General features: G+C 55.3%; 1 protein-coding gene across 1 annotated transcript in view; it reads right to left on the bottom strand.

The window, feature by feature from the left end:
• The window catches only part of LOC131409004 (guanylate cyclase D-like), a 73,793-nt gene that overhangs the window by 6,336 nt on the left and 43,917 nt on the right, over positions 1 to 23,540 (bottom strand). Inside the window, 12 exon segments of the mRNA XM_058546222.1 lie at positions 689 to 787; positions 1,779 to 1,953; positions 7,987 to 8,179; positions 8,612 to 8,775; positions 11,729 to 11,877; positions 15,263 to 15,403; positions 15,714 to 15,870; positions 16,083 to 16,259; positions 18,529 to 18,618; positions 19,754 to 19,882; positions 19,955 to 20,060; positions 20,755 to 20,839. Of these exon segments, the coding sequence (XP_058402205.1) occupies positions 689 to 787; positions 1,779 to 1,953; positions 7,987 to 8,179; positions 8,612 to 8,775; positions 11,729 to 11,877; positions 15,263 to 15,403; positions 15,714 to 15,870; positions 16,083 to 16,259; positions 18,529 to 18,618; positions 19,754 to 19,882; positions 19,955 to 20,060; positions 20,755 to 20,839 (1,665 nt within the window).

Raw genomic sequence — 23,540 nt, 5'->3', positions numbered from 1 at the left:
CTAGTAGAATGTTGGTCGCTAAACCAGAGGCCCTGAGGAAAAGCAAATTACATAGATTGAGTGTTCAGAGGAACTCAAGATGAAGCCAGAACCTCTAGGAACATAGTTTCTATTTGTAGGGAAGTCTATGAAGCCTGAGTCAGAGCAGATAAGCAGTTTTTATTTTTCTTTTAAGACCAGGACCCCCCAGTATGGCCGCCACCTTGCGTTATGCAGGATGCGCACTGAAAAACATCACAGAGCACACAATCTGTGCAGCCAGAGGCAGAGGTCCGAGGACTTCAGCTTTTACAGTCAGAGTGGCTCCTGCTGCCAGCAAGAACCTAAAACGGCATTTTAAAAAATTGGAAGGGGTGTCCTCACTGTAAGGATGGGGAAACCAAGACCCAGAGGGAGAGCGTTCTGCTCAAGGACACTAGGCAGACCAGGAAGGCAGGGCTAGGGCTCCGGTCTCCTGCCTCTCAGTCATTGTTCTCTCTGCTAATTCTCTCATGAGATCATCACAGAACCCTGTGGAAAGTTAAAAGAACCAGTGACGACATCACCTCCTTACAGCTGCCTTGCTGACAACTAGGGTATGCCGCCACCAGGCGGTGATCTGGTTACTAAGCACTGTTTCAAACAGCCAGGCTGCGGGGATCATTGAGAGGGCCCTTCCCCGGGCAGGATGGAAATATGAGACACTCACGCAGCCCTGTGGACTCCATCCGGGATGCAGTATTGACAGTGTCCCCAAAGAGGCAGTACCAAGGCCTGGTAAGCCCCATGACCCCCGCCATGCAGGGCCCTGGAACGCAAATGTGTCCAGTGTGTGCCAGCACGTCCTGGACCAGAGAGAGGTCCCTGTGACAGTCTTGTCCTGCCCCACCCCCACTGCTGTCCCCACCCTACATCGTGGGCTCCAGCTGAGGGGTGAGGATGAAACTGGAATCTCTAACACTCAGAGAGGAGATGACATCTGGGCCAGGCTCTGGGCTGGGGGAGGGGGACTCAGATAAATGGAGTCAGTCTCTGCTCTGGCGGAGCTCCCAGCCTGGTGGAGGGAGATGAGTTTTAAACTGTGATCAATGCTGTAAAGAGTGAAGCACCGGGGCTGTGCCAGCTCCGAAAGGGGACTCTGACCCAGCCCAGAGGGCTTCCTGGAGGAGGCAGTGCATGAGCTGCGTCTTGGAGGCTGAGAGAATGAGTGGGCAGGAAACAGCAGGTGCAAAGGCAGGGGTAGAGTGCCCACATGTCTGTGGGAAACTGCGAGCAGCTGAGTATGAATGGAGGGCCAAGCCAGGAGAGGAGGCTGAGGTTGGAGAGATTAGCGAGGGCTTTGCAGACTACGGGCGCCAGGAGTTTGGACTTTATCCTGCAGGTGAAACTATGGAGGGAGGAAGGAGTGGGGGCATGAGAAGGATATAACAGAGACTCTGAGGTCTCTCCTGGACCCATCCCTGCAAAAAAAATGCAGTTGTTTGCATGAACACAGAAGGTCCCTGTCCTGCCTCTTCCGTCAGACTATCAGCTCCTCAGCACAGATTTAGATGCTCTTGACAGATGCTGAGACCAAAAACAAGAAAGATATGTGAATCTGAGCACCACAGACTCTTTGATTTATAATATCTTAGAGCCTTAAAATAATAGAAGGAAAAAAGACACCTAAAACTTTGCTATCATAGGGTTTTAGAATCTCAGAATTCCAGAAGCATGCCATTGGGGTTGCCTCAGCCAATGCCCCAGGCAGGGTTGGGGGGCTAGTCTGACCTGTCACCCCCACGGCACCCGGCCCATACCCAAGTGCAGGCCAGCCCTGATGTGAATGGGCACGTCGGGCACGTGCCTCATCCGGAAGTTGCCCACAGAGCTGAGGATGTCCAGGGCCGTGGTGGCGATCTCAGCCGCGTGCTGGCTCCCATTGCGCTGGGGCAGCCCCGATGCCACCATGTAGGCGTCCCCGATGGTCTCCACCTAGAAGTCACAGCCTTGACGCTCCAGCCCAAGAACACACCCTCTGGTCTGTCCCACATCCCGCACAAGGCCACCTCTCGGGAGCCCCTGAGCCCCACTCCGGTCTCTGGCCCACAGTGCCAACTCTGCCAGGCCGCCCATTCCAGGCTCTCTGGCAACAACTGGACCTGCACATCCAGATCGCCTTGGTCTGAACTGTGGGTGACCACGCCTGTCTCGTCTTTTCTGAGCAGACCTAAGTGCCCCGTCTGCATGATGCCACAGCGCCCCATCAGGGCTACATCGGGAGAAGAACACATACATATTGGATATACATCCTCTTTTCCAAACCCCATGGGCTTTCCGAGGTATATGGGGAAGGAGGTGGATTTTGGAATCAGATAGGTGTGGGTTGGAACCCTGGCTCTGCCATTTACGTTGGGCAGAACTCTTCACCTGTTTGAGCCTTAGTTTTCTCTTATGTGGAATGTGCATTCAAGATAAAGTCTGTAAAGACCCAGGCTCATCACAGACGCTCAATAAACGAAGACTTCTGTCTTTATCATCATCATCATCATCATTATTTCCTTGACTAATGATTTTGGAGGAGATAGAACCCCAGAATCTCAGAACTGGGGGGGACTTTAAAGGCTCCCACCTCCCCCAGCCCCAGTGGTTGTCCCGGTCTGCTCAGGGCTCTTCACAGAATGGGCCCTCCTTCTGGAGGTGGTTGCTTCTCCCTTTAGGCAACTCTGATTTTCAAAAGTTGAGTTGACTTGAAACCTGCCTCTCACCTGCTGGTTCCAACTTGACCTCCTGAACTTGGTCCACAGACCTTTCCTAAGCACCTGCTCTGTTCCGAAGGTCTTGTCCAAGGTGCTGGGGACACACTTGTGCCGTGACCTCCTCCCCTGCCACAGGCCAGGCCAGCCGAGGTGTAGATGGTGGCTCTACCCCACAGCCGTCAGCTCTGCAGGCTAGAGAGCCCAGCTCCCTCACTGCCGCTCCTACAGCAGCACATGCTGGCTGCACTCGGCCCGGGGCAGAGCCGTCCCTCTGGCCAGGCACGTCCATTCTCCCTGAGCACCAGGTGGACAATAATAATAATGTCAATGCTTTTTCCCGTCCATAGGAGGCGCTCTAATTCAATAAATCTCTTTCATACAACATTAGCTGTGGACTGTGCCCTACCTCCTGTGTCCCCCAAATCTCTCCCTTGCCAAGCTGTCCCCACCCAAACACTGGGAAGTGATCTGCCCTAATCATGCCACATTCTGCTCAGATACTTAAATTTGCTCCCACGGCCAATGGCTTAAAATTCACGCCCCATGGCTAGCAATCAGGGACTCCCATGATTTGCGGAATTTCCTGACTTATTCCTAACAGTTTCTCCTGGTTCCCTATGCTTCAGCCACACGGGAACCTTTCTCCTCTCCGCAGAGACACTTGCTCACCTCCAGGCCTGATCGCCTGGTCCCTCTGCCTGAAACGCCGCCCCCAGCCCCTATCTGTTGAGGTCTGAGCCCTCCATCAACCTGGCTCACGCTTCATCAAGTCCGTAAGGTCTTCCCAGTCACCAGCTGGGGAAAAGGTGTTTCCTCCTCAGGGCTGTGACCTCCCTCCCTCCCCGTCGTCCGTCACTGCTGTCGCCCACCCGGCACTTGTGGGCTGGCAGTGAATGTGGCGGGTCGGGGGCAGGGCTACCCCCCACTGTGTACATGTCCACAGAGGAGAGAGATCTCCCAGCCCCCGTCCCAAGAGGGAAAAATACGAGTGAGCCCTGGCTTTCCCTCTGCCCACCCTCTGCTTCCGGACAGGAGGAACACGTTATGTGACGGGCAAGACTGGAAGTCCTCCCTTACTCGTATGGCAGTTATCATGTGCCAGACGCTGTGCCAAACCCTTTACAAATATTAACGCATTCGATCTTCACAAGAATTCTGTGAGGTAGGTACCATTACTATTGCCATTTTGCAGATGGAAACTGGGCCAGAGAGGTTAGGTCACTCGCCAGCGTCACACAGCGCAGATTTGAACTTGGTCAGTCGAGCTCCAGAGCCTGTATGCTATGCCGCTTCTTGATGCACAAGGCTTGGGCCCTTTCTCTCTCTGTTTTGAGGAGAATCTGCCCACTGCATGGGGTTTCCGTCTGCTTCCGCCCTGCATCTGGTCAGCACTGTGTCTGGGCTGGGTCCTGCCTCCCAGAGGCCACCCAGGAGACCTACTGCTCCCTGGCCCCACTTTCAGCCCGCCAGGTGGGCGGCTGCATTTCAGGGACAGTACACCTGCTCCAGGGACCCAGCCCGCCCCAGATGGGTGACCCCCGGTCTAGACCGGGAACGAGAAGCAGTAGAAAGCTCCATGGTGGCCACAGCTCCAGACCACGTTCTCCAAGCTGCTAAGCTGACCTCTAGGCCGCCCCCTGCCTGCTGCCTGAGCTGGAAGGGAGAGTTTGGTGTAATTCACAATCACCCCTACAACTCCAGCGACAGAAAGATGACCAGGCACAGGCCCTAGTCTCTAGGAGCTCAGACTTGTGAAGATGACCACTCAAAGACGCCTAGCGTCGTGGACACTCAGGGCTACCGAGGGCTGTGGCTCCTTGTTCACGGGTGTGGCCCTTTGCAGACGGGAGAACAGCCAGAAGAGATGTAAGAGCGAAGGTTTCCATATGGACAAACACAGATGTGAATTCTAACTCCAACACTGGCTTGCTGTGTGACCTTGGGTGAGTCACTTACCTCTCTGAGCCTGTGTCCTCAGCTGTACAGTAGAGATAATGATCCCTCCCTCTGAGGGGCATTGCAAGGGTTAACTGAGATATCCTGTGACAATCTCTAGGCCTGGCCAGCCCTCTGTAGATGCTTAACTAATGCTGGTGTCCCCCTACCCCTCTTTCTACACTTTCAGGGGGAGCCCTCAGCACCTGCACGTGCTGGGTTGTCGTCGTCGTGGTGTTGGTGAATGAATGAAGCATAGAACTTCCTCTCACGTGGCTTAATCTGCCGACAACCCTAAGCCATAGGCACTTTCACTTCAGTTTTACAAACAGGAGCTCGAGGCCCAGAGAGGTGAAGTGATTTGCCCAGGGTCGCTCCGCAGTACGGCTGGGGCCAGACTAACCCCCGGGGCCGAGTGGCTGGGGTAAGTCCTCCCCTCCCCACAGCCACATGGGATCTGCTCTGGAGTTAAGTCCACAAAAGTGCTCACTCAGCGCATGCTGGGAGGGAATCGCAGACTCCTGTGGAACCAGGAAACGGTCGCCTGGCTGCCTCCCAACCCAGACCGGATTAGAGAGCAGTAACCAGATCCTGCTGCGGACGGAGGGGAAACCAAGGCAGACGGCCTGATGAGAGATGAGCTCGCACACGGCGAGGAACGGGCCCCCCGTCTCCCCACATCTGGACGGGTGTGTGGACCTTGTTTTATTTCACTGTGTTCCGCCAGAAAGATGCAGACCTCTTGGCCAGAGTTCAGAGCGGATCAGAGGCATGACTCAGAGCCGGGAGGGACACATGTGTGAGAAAAGATTAGCAGGGGAGGAAGAGACAGGCCAGAGGTGACTCAGGGCACATCAAAGCTTCGGTGCTCAGCGAGACTAGATGAGGAATCTTTTCCTGGGGCCCAGGGGCCGAGCGGCTCTGGAGGCAAGAGGGAAACTCAGCCAGCATGAGAGACAACACCTCAGTACCTCAGGCTGGGGCGGGAACACGGGGTCCTGAACGGGGAGAGGGAGGGAAGCTGCATCCTTGGAATGTCGGTGGCTCATGTCTCCGCAGGGCGGTGCTGGGCAGTGTGGTGCAGTGCACAGAGCCAGGTGGTGGGGGTGGACATTGCAGGTTCCTTTCCCGGCTCTACCACCTCCCGGCTGTGTGACCTCAGGCCAGTCACCTCCCTCTCCAGGCCTCAGTGAGCTCCTGGTTCAGTCAATATGTATTTCCTGAGGACCTGCCATGTGTTGCACGTTCCAGGCAATGGGCACAGAGTGGCTTGGGTTGGAACCATAAGGGGAGGCTGTGTCGTCCAGGAGTGGTTGTGAGAGCATCACACAGGTGCTCCGAACCATGTCTGGGAGGGCAAGGAAGTTAGTCTGAGACCAGAAGGATGAGCAGGAGGGAGCCAGGCAAAGACGAGGGAGAGTAGTGTTCCAGGAAGGGAGAACAGCATGTGCAAAGGCCTAGCGGCTGGAGAGAGCAAAGCAGGTATGAGGAATATAGAGGTCTGCAGAGGTGGAGTGGCCAGAGATGCAGCTGGTGGGACCAGCTCCTGAAGGGCCTTATGGGCCACTATGAACATGTGGCTTTACCCTGAGGACGTCCATGTCACGGGTATGGTGAGCCCCCTGGAGGGGGATCTTGGGACCACAATGCCCAAGTTCAAATCTCAGCTTTACAGCCCATTGGGAATATGTAACTAGACAAGCCACTTAACCACCCGTTTCCTCCTCTATAAATTAGGGGTATGAGCACCTACCTCATAGATTGTTAAGATGATTAAAAGCGTTCATACATATAAAGCACTTAGACTGGCCTCCAGTATACAGTAAGCACTCAGTAAGTACTGGCAATTATTGTTGTTGGGATACCGTACATAATGCGATCAGCAGACTGTCTGGCACCTCGGAGAGTCAGTTCTCTCCTCGGAAACTTCCTGTCCAGGCATCCGTCCATCCTGGCTTCAGCCCCGGGCCTGGCCCTCACCGTCCCTGCCTCCTTGGAGGGCCATGGCTGGAAGGGGGCTGGCGGGTCACAAACGAAGGCTAAGGCCGTGGAGCCTGAGTGTGGCTGTTTGCTGGGCCCTCCCTCCCCACCTCGTCCGCTGTGTCTGAGGCTGACCCGAGACCCCCAGCAACTGAACCAGAATAAGAGGCAAGGTTGGGGCCGGAAGATCCCACGGCAGGGGAGAGCTGAAGAGCAGAGGGCAGGAGGCTCTTCACAACTCACAGCCCTTCTACAAGGGGGACAGGATCTGCCCATCGTCTGTGAACCCTCTGGGACTGGGGTCGTTATTCATGTTTTATAGATGAAGAAACAGAGGCCTGGAGAGGGCAGGCTATTTGCCCAAAGCCAGGAAGAAGCTGGTGGCCAGGTTGGGACTCAAATGCAGGATGGAGAGGTGCACAGGGACTAGATCATGGAGGGTCTTGACGGCTCTGCCAGAACCCCCGCTGCCCTGTCCAGTGCTCGCACCCACCCACCCACTCCCGCCGCTGGCCCACTTCACGTCCAGTCATCACGACCGGTTCAGCGTTCCTCACACTCACCAGGCCCGCCCTCTCAAGCCCCAAGCTTTAACACATTGTTCCCCCATTGCTGCCTGGAGCAACCACACCGAGACCGGACAATGCTAGGAAAACAGTGCCTCCTCCAGGAAGCCTTCCTTGCTCTTTACTCCACCCCTAGCTGGATTGGGGGCTCTCCCAGCCTCCTCTGCCTCCCCTGATCATCACTTTCACTGTGAGTTGTCTTGATCTTTCACCTACAGCACTGAGAGCTCCCTGAGAACAAGCACAGGAGCTGACTTGTCCGTCCACCCTTGCCCAGCACTGGTGGAGTCTATTTCCTCACCTCTAGAATCTGGGCTGAGATTTGACTTGCTCTGACCAACAGAATATGTCAGAATTAGCAGTGTGCCCAATCCCAGCTTAGATCTCAAGAGGCCCCTGTGCTTCTGCCGTCTCTCTCGGAACCCTGCCACTCCATGTAAACACCAACCAGCCCGCTGGAGGATGAGACCACCTGGACCAGAACCGAGTTGTGCCACCCAAGGCTCCAGAGATGTGAGAGAGCCCAGCCAAGATCAGCAGAGCCTCCTGTCTCACCCACAACTGACCAGAGGTGCACAAGTGAGGCCAGGCAAGTCCAGAGGGCTGACCTATAGCTTGTGAACAATGATAAATGCTTATTGTTTTACACTACTGGGATTTGAGGTTATTTGTTACACAGCAATAGCTAACTGATAAAAACACATAAATAAATGACAGGAAGTAAATGTATGTCACAAACACAGCAGTAAAGGAAGGAGAGAAGGATGCCAGCCTCCTGGTACTCTCACCTTATACATGTCATGGCTGCCCAGGACAGCATCGAACAGCAAGTAGACGTTGTTGAGCAAGCCCACCACCTCAATGGGCTCACTCGGGGCTGAGATGACAGTGAACCCCAAGATGTCGCTGAAGTATATGATAACCTGGTCAAAGTACTCCGGCTCCACAGTCGCCCCCATTCTCAGAGCTTCAGCCACAGACCTGAAGGGATGGGAAGGGCCAGAGTCAGAAGGTAGGACGACCCCCTTTCCACAGTTTCAGGTGAGAGAGGGATATTTGGGGAAAATCCTGGGGTGAGCATCAGGGGATCTGGGACAGGTCTGCTAGTGTGCTGGCTGCCCTCCAGCAAATACCTGTCCCTCTCTGGACATGACTTTTTCTGAAGTCAGATGGGTGACATTGTGCCCTCTCCCTGCTCCCAAGGGAGTCAGGTAGCAGAAATTCAATACTTGTGTGCCCAGCACAGTGCTTGGTACATAGAAGGGCTCTATGGAAATATGCTAGATAAATAAACAATGAATGAACGGGATGCATCCATGGAGCCCAGATTTACTGAGCACCTGCTGTGTTCTGGGTCCCATGCTTGGGGCCACAGAGGCTCAAGGCTCGGTCAGGTCCTGAGGGGTCACTCACGGAGGGAGCATCTGACGGAGCAGCCTCTCCGTCTTCTGCCTCTCCAGCTCCAGTTCCTCAGTCTGCTCCTGGATCAGGTCCTCCAGGTTCTGGAAATACTTCTCCAGCATCTGCAGCATAGAGTTGGCAACACTGGTCTTCTTGCCTCGATTGATGCTTTTGAACTGAAGATGAAACGAAAATCCCAATTCACCCATGAAGGTCAGCACCCTCAGCCCTCTGCATGGGAGTCTGGGCCACAGGAGTGAAGCAGATGGAGACCTCGCCTGGAGGAGCTGGATGGGTGGGGAGCAGATATGTCCTAGACAGGAGATGGCAGCTCTGATGAGGGAAAGCACACACAGCTGGGAGGAACAATGGGTTAGTTCTGCGTGGGGTGGACCGGCAGAGAGAGGACTTTGCAGAGGAGACTGTGCCCAGCACAGCGTTACTGGTAACAAACACTCACCCTACTGCCTTGGGTCTCACAGCAATGCTATGGAATAGGCCTTCTTTGTTCTTCTCAAAGATAGATGGATGCATGAATCAATTGATCAATCGATCAATCAATAGATAATAGATGGGTGGGTGGATATGACAGATGGAGATGGATGAGTGAATGGACAGATGGGTGGATAGATAGAAAGAACACATGTAGATTATTTATATATATAAAATCTATTTCTACCTCTCTATTTCTCTCTTTGTTCCAAAAAAAATTTTAAGTACTAAGAAAAATAAAGCAATACCACAAAATAAAATAATACATGTGTAAGGACACTAGGACCGAAGGAGAGTAAAGGTTAAAACAAAAAGCTAATCCAAGAATGAAGTCTGCATGCAAAATGCATGCTAGAATTTGGTCACAATTTTGGATATGAGCTTCCTATCAACAGAACAAAGAGGGAAATATAGATTACACAATCCACGGAGTCCATGAGACAATGGAGCAGTAAACTAGTTGCTCGAAAGAAACACAACCACTGCTGGCACTGAGCAGAAAGAAGCACCTCTCTTAGGTCTTCGTATGAGGACATTCACGTGCGGTAGTAAATCATACCTTCAACAACAACCTTACAGGAAATATGGCAGCCTGTTTCCTAAGGATATTTACTAGAACCTTCCCCAATGTGGTCTGTACCTTCCCAAAGTGCAGTCAGTAGAAGCAAATTAGTGATGGTCAAAGTGGAGGGGTCCATTCCTGTCTACATCCAGCATCTTAGTGTGTGTGTGTGTGTGTGTGTACACACAAGTGTGTGCAGGTGTGCATATCCAACCTCCATTAACACCACTTCTCTCAACCATATGTCTGTAAGGTGGGGAGTGGCGGTGGCCCCTAACGTGTACCTATCTTGTATTGCCCATTAAAAGCAGAGGCACAAGCTTTAAAGGTCACTCGGGTGGGCCTGATAGCTGCTGGACTTGAGACACCAAGGACACGAGGCTGACTCCAAGGTCACCTGCAAGGAAGGTTCCCTTTTTACAAATGAAGAAAAAAGGATCTGAGAGGTGAAATAACTGGCTGAGGACCTTCTCGTGGTGGAACTGAGTATCAAACTTTTATGTATTAATTTTGTCATCTGCCGCCTCACTGAATTATTTTATCATTTGGAATGTTTTTTCCATTGTCTCCCTCAGATTGCCCAGGAACACAATCATAGGATCTGCAAATAACAATCATTTTCTTCTTGCTTTCTAATATTCATTTTCTTGTTGAATTGCATTGGCCGGTACTCCCAGAACAATGTTAAGTGAACTAAACTCAGGTCTTTTGACTTCAGGGTCGGTGCTCATTCTCCAATTCCTCACTCACTCTCCCCCTTTCAGAGAACCACATTTTTTTTTTATTTTTACTTAATGGTAGTCACTCCAATAAGGCAAGTCAGGCCAGAGTTTGTCTTTCCAGGCAAGTTTTAAGGAGGCTGAGGCTCAACAAAGCAATTGACTTGCCCGGGGAAGCATTCTGCAGGCACTCTGACCCTTAGCCTCTCACAGGAGGATGCATTTCCTGCCTTCTGTGTGTGAATACAGCAGGTGCCCATGTCTGCCTTCTCTGTCACTGAGTCTTAGGCAGGATCTTTCCCCACAGTCGCAAGAACCTCCTCCCACCTCACTGGCCTTGGCGATCTCTGATCCCTGGAAAGATTCCAGGCTGGTGTTTTAAGAACCAGTTGCTTGTCCCAGCTCTGCAACCCCCCCTCACGTGGCACTGAGAGCTCGTTTACTCTGAGGTCCAGATTTCTTATCTGTGAAATGAGGACACCACTCCTGATGCCAGAGCTGAGGTGGGGAAGGGGTGAGGGTTGGCTTTTCAGAGGACACCTGTGCGTTTCTCCTCCATCTGTCTTCCTGCCTCTCGCTCCCTCATCCCTGTCTGGATGCCCGTCTTGCTCGCTGAGCCTCTCCTTGGCAATTGCTCGCTGAGCCTCTCCTTGGCAACGTGCCACTGTGGCTGGGCACTGGAGGGCGGCAAGGGGAGGCAAGAAGATGTCACCTCAGGCTTGATGAGTTGGCCCTGGGAGAGCTATTAGGCAGCTCGGTCATGCCCACACTCCACTACTGCCCCACAGACTCGTACAGACTTGCCCCACCCCTCCTGCTGCGGTCCCTGAGGCAGGCCTGGGGGACCCAGTGCCCCTCACGTCCTCCACTCCCTGACGTGGGAAACCAGCGCTGCCTCCACAGCCACGGGTGGCGTCTCTGCTCCAGTGCCAGGAGGCTGGGTGCAGGGGTACAGTTTCCAGCACCAGCTCTGCAGGTGGACAGACCTGGGTTTGGATTCCAGCCCCACGTTTCACTCCCTCAGTTACCTTGGGCAAGTCCCCTCACCTCTCTGTACCTCAGTTTCTCTCCTGTAAAGCCAAGATAATAACCATGCTTCTTAAGGATGGCCATTGCTATCATAAGTATTAAATAAAGTAAGCGCAGCACTTAGCGTGGGGCACTAAGGAAGGCCCTCAACAAAGGTCCCCAGAACCTGAGGTTCTGAGAAAGCTTTCCTCAAAGGATGGACCCTGTGGCCCCTTTACTGCGTAGGGTTTCTAGGCCCCTGTGATGGTATCTGTCTCCCACCAGGCAAAGTGAGGTGAACTGATGAGCCATTTCTTGTGAGTACCAGCTCCTCCAGGGAGCACTGACCTGGGTGTAGATCTGGTCTAGGCTTGGTCTGTCCTGCGGAGCCTCCTCCCAGCACTGCTCCATCAGCTGGATGCACTCAGGTGGCCCGTGGTCAGGAGACACCAGTGACCAGCACAGGGGAGGGGGGGATGCCACCTTAATGATGATTTCTGCCACGATCACCAAGGGGACTGTGGGGCCTGAGGTCCCAGGGGGGCTTGGGAGGGGCCTGGCCTGAGGTCCTGAGAGGGGGACAGGGTAGGCCTGTGGGGGTGCAGGGATCAGGCCCTGAGGGTACTCCTTGGCCCCCTGCTCTGCACCCCAGGGCATGCTGGCCAGTGGACCCAGGATTGCTGCTTTCCTGGGTCCGCCCCAGGGTGTGGCCAGGGAAAGGGTCTCAGACTAAGACCCACCAGCAGTGCGGGGTTTGAGTTCTGGATCTGCTACCACCTCTCTACGAGATAGTGGACAAGGCAGTGAGCTCTCGGAGCCTCAGTCTCCCCATCTGTGAAATGAGCTTAATAAACTGCCTTCTGGAGAGGGGTGCTGAGGAGGGAGACCATGGGTGTTAGGCGCCTGGCACCTCGCAGGCTCTCCCCACCCAGACCCTGCAACACCTGCTACTGCTCTGTTCCAGCGATGTCCAATGTGCTTGGAACCTTGACACTGTGGCTCTTTCTGGACACTCTCTGGGGCCAGCTCCCCACAGTGTGAAGCAAGACTGTCCACTTAGCGTCATCATCATCACTATTATTTTCCCAAGACAGCCCTGCCATGGAACTTCCTGTCCCTACTCTGTGTGATAAAGGCCACCAGACTAAGTTGAGTTCAGAGAGATCAGTGCTCTAGTTCTGGCTCTGCCCCCTGCCATCACTCTGTGCCTCGGTTTCCCCACTTAACAACTGACAGAAACACCCCCCCCAGAGGTGTTGGAGAGCCTGGGGGAGCTGAGAGGTTCACAAGGACGCCAGGAGAGAGAGCAGCTGGGTACCAAGCCCAGGCTTTCCGCGGGTCAGGAGGGGACTCCGAGATGATCCCTTTACACTCTGTACGAGTCGTGTCACTTCTCTGGGGCTAGTTTCCTCACCCATAAACAGGGCATGATAACAGTGCAGACCTCAGAGGGCTGGTGGAGGAGAGCAGGCTAGTCTCTGAGGAGGGCCGGGATCCTCCGCTCATGGGGGAGGAGGTGGGAGCCCTCGGAGCCAGTGAGGAGGAGCTTTCTGGATTTCAATCCCCTTCCCATCCCTTTGTTGGCCTCCTTGTCAGGGATAGTGCATGAGTCACTGTCCCATTTTACAGACAGGGAAACTGAGGCTCCTGGGGGTGAAGTAGGTTGCCTACAGCCACAGTGCTGGTAAAGAGCAGACTCTAGAACTGGGCCTGATCCCTCCATCCTGAACGATTTCCTCTGCCCAGAGGTTCCCAGCCTGCAGGCATCAGACCCTGAGGGCCTCCCAGTAAAGGGTCTGGGAAGCCCATGTGCTTACAAAAGACCATGAGCAGATGGAACCAATAATCCGTCTCGCACACACATGTACAGCTCTTTTTCAAAATGGTGTTGCAATGAACAAAATACAAATCCATTTCAAAGTGTCGCTGATATCAGAGCAGACTTTGTCTTGGGTGTTTTTCCAGTCAGCGGATATTAAAAGTCAAATAGTAGCATGTGAGACTCTGACCTTTTTTGACATTAAAATGGACTCCTCACCTGCGAACATGCTGGGAAACACTGGCCCAGGCCAGGCGGGTCTTGTGTTCCCTGATCGCACCAGGCCCGCTGTCCACACGCGATGCATCGCTCTGAGTGATCGGCCATGCTGGTGGCTGAGCGAGGGGGCTGCACACCCAGCTCCGTAAGAAGATGCTCCATGCATGACTCCGAGAGATTTAAGGGCAAGAGCCCTGAGCTTGCCCCAACCCCAGACCCACTGCTTCCTGCTGAGAAGTCCCCTCCCCTCTCTGAGCCTCACTTAACTACCTCTGAAAAGATCCCCATGTACCCACCTCCCAGGACGTCCCGTGGAATAACGCACAGGAAAGCGCTCTGGAAACTGCAGGTGGCCTACACATACACGATCTTTAAAAGATGTTATTTCTGAGAGCAAGCAGGGTCTGCTCCCATGTGGGAGAGTCAGGAGAGAACCTGGGGTCCCCCGTTACACACCCCTAAAACCACGCAGGCAGATATTTATCGCGTGCCCTCCATGTCCCAGGCACTTAATGCATTTCACTGAATCCTCACAACTACTCTGGGAGGCTGGCATTACAGATGAGGAGACTGAGGCTCAGAGCCTGAAAGGGGTTTACTCAGAGTCATGAGGTGAATCAGTATGGAGCTGGGTTCAGGTCGGTGTCCGCCAACGCCTGTGCTCTTAACGTTTCACTCCCTGAGACCAGGGAGAGCACACCCCAGGGAGCAGCAGGCCCTGGACTGATAGCCCGGTCCAAGGGCAGCCACAGAGTTCCAGACCTGGCCCTGCCCCTAAAGCCTGACAGAGCCCAGGCCTGAAGGGCACTGCACGGTGCTAGCTGCAGACATCTGGCTGGTCTTCCCTCTCCCCGCAGGCAGGCGTGGGGGGCAGCTGAAGTGCTGAACGAATGACCTGACAAAGCCCCCCTCCTTCCCGCTCCCCCACCTCATCAGTTGGGGGCTGGAATGCTCATCAATCTCTGAGTGGTGCTGTGGCAGAGAAAGGAAGCGGGGCCAGGCCTCCCTGTGAGTTAGATTATCTGTCAGTGTGGGAGGGGATGGTGGCTCGGCTCCATCACTGCCCTGCACTGCGGGCTGAGATGCCAGGGCATCTGCGGGGACAGGTCCCTAGGACGGGACGGAGGCAGCGGAGGGACAACTGGAAGAGAAGCCTAGGGTCCAGGGAGCCCTGACAGAGAACACAGACGGGGAGAAAATGTTTCTGAAGTTGGGCCCTGGCGCTGGGGTCAGAAGAGAGCAAATGTCTAAAACGGGGTGACAACGGGGAAGGTGTGAGGGATTATCCTGTACACCCAGAAGTATGGGGGCAGAGATGCTCTTGAAGGAGCCCCACCCAGACGGAGAACCAAGCCCCCAAATACTGAGCAGCCCAGCCACATCAGACAGGGGCTGGGGGTCTGGCGCATTTTATATTGGATCCCCACTTTAAAGATGAGAAAACTGGGGCTCAGAGAGGGTACGTGATTTGTGTAAGGTTACAAAGTAAGTGATACAGCTGGGGAAGAGCTGAGGTCTGCAGAGACGCATGATCTGTGCTGAGCAGGGAGTGGTTAGGCATGAGCCCCTGCAGACACAGCAGTGACACTGGGAGAGGAAGGAAGGGGTTGGGGCTTTCACCCAGAAACCAATGTATTCAGCCCTGGAGCTGGTCAGTTGCTATTTTGGCAGAGTTGTTGAAGACTCCTGGCTCACACCAAAGAAACCCAATTCTTGTGGTCAAACAGGCATGTGTGTCTATGTGGTTATTTTCAGGCCCAGATGTTCTGATGGTCACGGAGCAACTCAACTACGTGGGGACTCCAGTGACGGACAGGCCAAGGAAGGAGGAGGAGGTGCTGTACCTTCTGCTGAGAGCCCCAAGAAGCAGTAGGGCGGGCCTCAAGTCAGCACCTCCTGCAGGATGATGAAGACGTCTCCTTTGAGGGTGCCCCGCCCAGGCGCCCCGGGCCCCCGCAGCAGCTCCGGAGCCATCCACAGCAGCTCTGCGAGCACAGGGCAGGGCCACGCCGCGGTCACCCATGGACCACCCGAGCTGGGCCGAGCTGGGCAGGTGCTTCACACCTGTGGTGTCATCGCCCTCTCCCCACAGACCCAGGAGGAGTAGATGCTTCCATTCTCCTCATTTGGTAAGGGGCCTGAGACTCAGCTAGGAAAAGCCATCAACTCAACGTCACAGCACAGGAAGTGCCAAGGAACTGGACATCTCCCCCTCTCTTCCTGCCTCACAAGCACCCTATTTAAACAGAGGCCTCAGAACCCACTGGCAGGCCCCCCGCCCACCCCTGAGCTGACCTTCTGGGGCTGGCCGGGGGCAGGGAGCCCGCCAAGCGCCCAGGAGCTCCGCATAACCGTGGTCAGTGACCTTCAGCACGAAGTGTCCATCCGCCACACAGTTTCGGGACTGGAGGTGGCCATGGGGGAAATGTCGATGGTGCAGATACCGCACGCTCTGGAGTGGACACAGTGGGGTTCATCAGGCCTGTGATGAATGAAAGGGACCCCTGGGCCTCGCGGAATTCCCACAGACCCCAGAACACTTTGCCATACTGTTCAGATTTTTCTCAAAAATGGAAAGAGCCCAGGTCTGGGAAATCTGAGCCTCTCTTTTCTGCCTGCCTCCCCATCGCCTCCCACAGCTCCAGGCCTGGGGAAGGTACTCACACGGATCAAATCCAGCCACAGGGAGGCCTTGAAGGTCCAGCCCAGCTGCAGAGCCTCACTCCACAGCAGGTCCTCCAGGCTGCCCCATGCCCAGTGCTCCATCACCAGAGCACTGACCCCAGGGGCCACGAGGAAGCCCAGGAAGGCAGTGACCTTCTCATGCCGGAGCTCCCGCATCTGCTGAGGCAATGGGCACCTTAGCTGCCTCCAGGGAGCCCTGGAGGGCTGGACCAGGTACAATCCATATCCGGGCCCACAGCACTCGGCACCCAGCATGCTGCTGTGCACAGGGACGCATCAGAAATGTTGGATGGATAGATGGATGGATGGATGGATGGATGGATGGATGGATGGATGGATGATGGATGATGGATGGATGAACGAGTTAGTGGATGAATAAGGGAAGCATTATGGATGAATAAGTGAATGAGCTGTAGCCAACTCCACAGTATAGGGATCTAGGCCTGTTTCCCAATCTAAGTGGCACCACGGACCTGAAAAATGTAAATTCTCACCCCCCTAGACTCAGGGACTGATGAGGAGAGGAAGAGGAGCAGAGGGGATCAAGCCTAAGCAGAAAGCAGCCTTTCTGATGGCTGTCCAGCAGGTCAGGGGGCTTGAACCCAACCAGTGATGCTAGCATTTGCCCAAGGAGGAAAGATGGAACCCTTGTCTGGTGCAACCCTCTTCACAAAAACAGTGCAGGGGTCAACTAAGTAGGGGAGACCTGACTAGCCTCCTCCCTTAGAGATTCACAGCATATTGGCATATATGGTGAGTTAAGAAGGACCTCAAATCCTCTGACACTCCTGCTCTCAGGAGGTGGAAACTCTGTCCCCTCCCCTTGAGTCTGAGTGGGGTCTGTGACTGCTGTGACAACAGAACATGGTGGGAGTGGTCTTGTGCATTCTGGGTCTGGGTCTTAGGAGACTGGAAGCTTCTACTCTCTGTCTCTTGGAGCCCTCTCTGCTGGAGCCACGAACGGCCATAAGAAGTCTCTCTACCCAGAGTCACCAAGCTGGAGATACTGCGTGGAGAGGCTCTGAGACCACCCAGAGCGGGAAGACAGGTGTGGCTGAGCCCAGTCTTCTGACTGCCCTGCCAAGGCCCTGAGCGTGTGAGTCAGGCCATTCCAGGCCCTCTGGACCAGGGTCAGCAAACTTTTCTGAAAAAGTCCAGAGAGTAAATATTTTAGGCTTTGTGGGCCATACAATTTCTGTCACAAATACTCACCTCTGCCATTGTAGGGCGAAAGCAGCCACAGACAATACATAAATGAATGAGTGTGGTTGTGTTCCAATAAAACTATCTACAAAATAGGCAGTGGGCCTGATGGGGCCTGAGGGCCATAGTTTGCCAAACTTGGACAGCTCATTTACAAGCTGAATACCACCAAGTGACCCCAACCAATGCCAAGTGGAACCGAAGCATAGCCCAGCTGAGCCCTGCCCAAATTTCCTACCCACAAAACTACAAGATATCATAAAATGGTTGTTGTTTTAAACCACTACATTTTAGGGTAAGTTGTTACAGTCGTAGACAACCAGAACAGTATATTAAAGGTTCTGAGAAGTCCTATGGCTAACCAAGGCAATTTCCAAACCTATTTGACCACATATAGGACCTTTTCTTTTAGGAAACATCTACTCATATCGGTTGCAAGATGCCCACCGGGAAATGCCTAACCTAACCTCCAGTCTCTGAATCCCCTTGAACTGATTTCAAATAGTGGTCATGCTGGAAATAATAATAAAATTCATCCTTTATCAAGGCACACTACTTACCAGGGAAAGTTCTAGGTTATTTCACATATTCTCTCCAATCCTCATAATTCCCCTAGGTGGATCTCATTAGCTCATTTTACAGGAAAGCTAAGGGTCTCAGCGAGGCAGAATTCCACCCGGCAACTTCCTGACTCAACTCCTGTGCTCTGTCCTCCATCCCGCAGTGCCTCTCAGGATGCTGACAATCTCGGGGGTGAAGGGGCTTATGTGGTCAGTGATGACGAGTGACTGGAAGCTCCCTGAGGGAAGGAACCCTGTCTCTCTCTCCATGGCTGTGTCCCCCAAACCCAGAACACAGCCTGGTGCATAGGTGGTGCTCAGTAAATACTGACTAAAGGGGAGGATGGGTGGAAGGATGGAGGGTGCAGGACAAGCTCCTTCGGTGGCGTGGATCATGCGTGTGGTGATGCTGACGGAGGGGACTGTGCCCCTGGTGGTCATGGTGATGATCATGTTGGGGTGGTGACATGACTCTGGGGATGCTGGTGTACAATGGTGACAGTGATGGTGTGTAATTGTGATTGAGGTGCTGGCAATGATAAGAAGGACTTCCTTTCTGAGGCTACCAACTTCCACATTGAGTAGGGAACAATCCAGACGGGTAGGGGTCTCCTGACAGCACCCCCTCCGCAGCCCACCCTCCGTGCCCTCTGCAGCCCTACCTTTCTCAGGAGGTGGCAGCAGCTCGGCCGCAGCTCAGGGGCTGTGCCAGCTTCAAACTTCTTCAGCCACACCCACTCTCCACACCCACTCTTCAAGGAAGAACAAGAGTTCACCCGCTGCTGGTCCCCAGCTATGGGACCTTGGGCGGGTGACTTCAGGTCTCTGAGCCTCAGGTTCCAGTTCTGTAAAGTGAGGATGGTGCCTCCACCCACATCATGAGGGCTAACGAGATGGTGGGTATAAGGCATGTTAGCTCCTGGCCCCAAGGTCAGCCTTATTCTGCAGGCCTCGGGCACCCGCGACGCCCCAAATCCTGTAAAGTGAGGGGGCCTCCGTGACCCAGGGACTCGAGGGGAGGGCAAGAGAGGCAGAGGCCTGGGGCTGGGGCCGTGTCCTGGCCCCGCCCTGACCCAGAGCTGGCTGTCACCTTAGCCCTCTCTGCCCTCATCACTGAGGGATTTCTGCCTCCTCAGCCTCACCCGCAGCCTGCCAGCTAACACAGAGGAGCAGACCCAACATGTTTTGTATATCATTAAAGCCTCCTTTCAGCAGGAAAGAAAAGAAGATGGAATTCCCCAAGGGAGAAGGTGGAAAGGAAGGACAAGAGCCTCATGTCGCTTCCTACAGGAACAATTAGCCCAGCTCATCCACCGTGAGTCATAGACGTGAGAATCGGAGCCTCGGTGAACTGTGGTATCTGAGAACACAGCCCCTGAGAGATCGCAGTGTCCTCAGCAACTCCAGAATCTTGTGCTCTCATCTCTGGCCTTCCAGCCTCCCTGTCCGCTGGTGGCCCAGGATCTGTCCAGAGGCTATCCCGGGCTGCATGCTGCCCCCACATGTCAGGGCCTTAGGGACCCGGGATCTCCCTGCCCCTCGCCAAAGCAGGCAGGACGGTGACCTAGGCTGGCCCCAGTGCTGAGAGGGGCCCTGGGGTGGACCCATGCTGGCAGTGCCCAGGTCCAGGTGGCCAGGAACTGGTTGTTTCCCAAGCTCAGAGCACAAACCCCACTGGACTAGGAGCTGGGGCCCTGCTCCCCACTTCCAGCCCTGGTACCCACTCATCGTGGGCCCAGGAAAGTCACTGCCCCTCTGGGGCCTCTGTCTCCCATTCTGTAGCAAGAGTGGACACACAGAGGCCCAAGAGGCTATGGGCTCCCTTGGTTTCTCCCAAACTGCCTACAGCTTCCCAGGCCCAGGCATGTGGGTGGCAGAGGCCCTCACCTGGTACAGGGCCACGTTGGAGGGCTCTTGGGGGGCAGGCAGGCTCCTAGCTGACCCCTGGGCCACCGACCTCAGGCTCCCAGCATCCACCACACTTCTCAATTCACTCACACTGTCCATGTGAAGCCGCTGGAGGGGGCAGGCATGTCAGGGGCCTAGACCCAGCTTCAGCCGCTGCTGCCCACCCAGCCCAGTACCTGCCCCACTCATCCGTCTGCTGAGGGGCCCATGGATGAGGCTGAGCTCCTGGGCTGTCACCAGGATCTGGTGGGAGCCCCACACCTGCTGCAGCTGCTGGACGCCCAATCTGGAGGCGAGAGAAAGCGCAGGGCAGCGGGGATGGTGCGAATGTCACCCCCGCCTCAGTCTGCCCCTTGGACCTGCCGCTGGCCCCGAGTCCTCCCCATCCTCTGTTTCCCTTCCTGTCTCCCCAGCAGGCCCAGCGGGGCCGAGAGAGCACCACTGAGCACCGCCCCCCACGGAGGCCCGCAGCCTGGCCTAGGACTGGACCCGGCCTGATGTGCCTGCTGGCCCCCAGCCTGGGTGTTCCTGTCACCCGGAGGCCTCCTGGGGCGGCCAGAGTCTGGGGTGAGGGTTGGGGGTGGAGCGCTGCCCCCTCTTGGATGTGGCCGAGGCCACACGGGAACACGGGAGACTTCAGGCCCAGGAAGAATTGATTTGAAAGCTGAAGGGCCCTGGGGGTCACCCTGGCCCAGCCCTCACTGTACAGACTCACAGCCTGAAGCTCAGGGGGTGACAGAGTCTTGTCCGAGGTCCCAGCTTCTTCCCCAGGTCTCAAATGGACGTCCTCAGGAGGCACCCCGGCCCCGACAGGGCCCTGACCGAGGCTCTAGGATGGATGGGAGTGCCAGGCGGTCCTGAGGTCCTGGGACGAGGATGGGAAAGCCCCTGGAGCTGCCAGGGCTGTGCGCACACTAGAGAGGCCCTGTGGGGAGGGGACACAGGAGCAGAATGAGGCTGGGGTGCAGACAGAGTCCAACCTGACGAGGCAAGTGAGGGTCCCGCAGGCCAGCACCAGGACGCAGGCCAGGGCCAGAGCCAGGAGGCCACTCAGGGGCTGCGCGCCTGTGGGGGCAGTGGGGCGACTGCGAGTCCTGAAACAGAGGACAGCCCCCTCCACTGAGCTCCGGCACCTGCTCCTTGGTCCTCCTCTGGGAAATGGGGACACAAACCCTGCCCAGCCCCCTCCCCAGGGGGGAGGCGCCCGTCTGCGCAAGTCCTCTCTGTGGACTGGGAGTCACCTGCACTTGCTGATTCCCAGCACTGCTGCCCGGGCTCTCAGGTTCCTGCCTCTGGGGCCCCACGGACCCTGCTCACACCCCATTTCAGGCCTGGTCACACCATGGCCTTTTGTCTGCTATATGTCAGGCCCCTCCCACTAGACCAAGAGCAGCTGGACAGCAGGGCCTGTGTCTGACTCATCTTGGTGCCCCTGGCACCCAACACAGGGCCTGGACAGGGCAGGGGCTGAATAAATAAAAATTGTGTATCCCTGTCAAGTGTTATCCTATTTCTTCTTGCACGCCCCCTCAACGGGCCACTCACTACCTGTCTTGGCCGCCAGTTTCATTGTCTTTCTCTCTGTCGGAAGAGCCCTCCTTACGCTGAATCCCAATCTCCAGCCCTCATGTCAGGAGTGGGGTGTAGAGAGGCTGCTTTGGACCGCTGGGCAAGGTGCAGAAGGCTGCTTTGCTTGAGCAGCCCTGGCATCGGCCTGTGTTGGCACAGTGGCAAAATGCCCAGCCCCATTCTGGAGAGAGAACATTGGCCTCTGCTGCCTCCCTCCCTTCCTTCCTTTTGTTGGATGACCAGCCCTGTTCTGTCTGCCCCCTGCTGAGACCCCCAATCTGAATTAAGTCCAGGTCATCATAATGGCAGCAAATACCTTGTAGCCCTTATCATACTACTGTGCACTGTATTGCACTAAGCACCTATTCTAAGGATATTCTGTATTTCAATTCAGTTGTTCCTCACAATGACCTCTGGAAGGAGGGCGGTCATGATCACCATTTTGTAGACGAGGAAACAGAGAGATAAGTAACTGTCTGCGAGTGGCAGAGCCTGGGTTCAAACCCGGGCAGTTTAGCTCTGGCCTCTGGGCCCCTAAACACTGCACCATCCTGCCTCTCTCCCAGGCTCCTAAGGGAAGCTCTGAGTCTCGATCTGCGGGAGGTGAGGGAACAAGCATACCGTGCGTGGCTGAAAAGTGTTCCAGGCCCAGGGAGCAGCAAGCACAAAGGCTCTGAAGCTGGAGCATGCCTGGCGTGTTCACGGGGAGGGCAGAGCAGGGTGGGAGGGAGAGGGAGGACAGGAGCTGAGGGGCACAGTGCGCTGTGAAGTCGCGGCTAGGACTCAGGCTTGACTTCAGGTGAGGCGGAGCCTCTGCAGGTGCCGAGCAGGGGAGCACCAGATCTGATTGTTTTCAAAGGGTCCTGCAACCTGCCAGGTTGAGGGACGGGGACAGGAGCAGAAGCAGGGAGGCTGCGGCAGTAACCCAGTGAGAGATGCTGGGGGCCAGGACCAGGGTGCAGGCAGCGGAGGGGTGAGCAGGGCTCTGCTTCTGGGCAACTTGTAAAGCTGGAGACCCCAGGCGCGCTGACAGCCTGGGTGTGGGAGTGCGGGGCAGAGGGGCCTGAGCCTCGCAGAGGATGGGCTGCCGTTACCTGCAGCGGGGAAGGCAACGGGAGGCAGGTGGGGGCAGAATGGGAGCTCAGCTTCAGACGATGCCAAGTTTGAGATGCAACTAAACATCTGAGTGTCTAGCAGCATCCTACCAGACGTGCCAAGATACAGAGTTTAGAGATAACAAGACTGGAGATGTCAATCTGGGGGCCACGAGAATGGATAAGGCATCAAGGATGTGAGTGCAGAGAGAGAACGGAAGGGCTCGAAGCACCGAGGTTAACAGGTGGGAGCTGCAGGAGAACAGAAAAGATGACTGAGAAGGAGCACCAGCGAGGGGGATCCCTGGGGGGGACAGTGCAGCTGGGAGGAGGGAGCCGTCAGCTCGTTGGCCAAGCAAGATGAAGACTAACGGCTGGGCCTGGGGCTCAGCCGCACGGAGGCCACTGCTGGCCTCGATACGACTGCTCATGTCAAGAGAGTGTCGGGAAACAGTCAGTGGAGGGGATTCCGGAGAAGAGGGAGGGTGACATTCGGTCCAGTGAGCATGGAAGGAGTCTTGTTATTAGAGGACACCAAGGAATGAGGAAAGGCTGAAAGGAGATGTGAATGAACGAATCTGGAAGGTTCAACAATCACAGCAAACAAGGCCCGTGGCACAGGGAGCAGAGAAGCCAGCCTTGGACGGGACAAGTCCAGCCAGTCCCCAGTTCCTAGGTGCCACTGTGGAGTGGTTCTCACTGAGAAGATGTGACCACATGGCCCCTTCCTCTCCCCTGGGAAGCACAGGGCCTGCTGCTGGGGTCCGCCCCATCCCACGTGCAAGGACAAGCAGGTGAGGGTGCTAGGTCTTGGGTCCTATTCATAGATACGAAGTGGAGACTCAGAGAGGGTAAGTGACTTTGCCCAAGGTCACACAGCTCGTCAGCAGCAGTGTCGAGCTGCAGCCCTAAGTACGTTTGCCCCACAGCCCCTGCTGTCTGGTCTCTGGTCCACGAGCCTGATCATTGCATTGGTGATAACCACAACAATCCTGGCTAGAGTGTGAGTTGCCATTTTTGGATCGCTGTGAGAAGAAAAATCCTGAGGCCCGTGCTGCTACTCAGGCTACCTGCACCCCTCGGGGTCCCCTCTTAGGGCCCTG

The sequence above is a fragment of the Diceros bicornis genome, chromosome 7, assembly GCF_020826845.1.
Source record: "Diceros bicornis minor isolate mBicDic1 chromosome 7, mDicBic1.mat.cur, whole genome shotgun sequence".
Classification (NCBI taxonomy): Eukaryota; Metazoa; Chordata; class Mammalia; order Perissodactyla; family Rhinocerotidae; genus Diceros; species Diceros bicornis.
The sequence above is the reverse complement of the archived record's forward strand: the minus strand, read 5'-3'. Positions and strand labels throughout refer to the sequence as shown.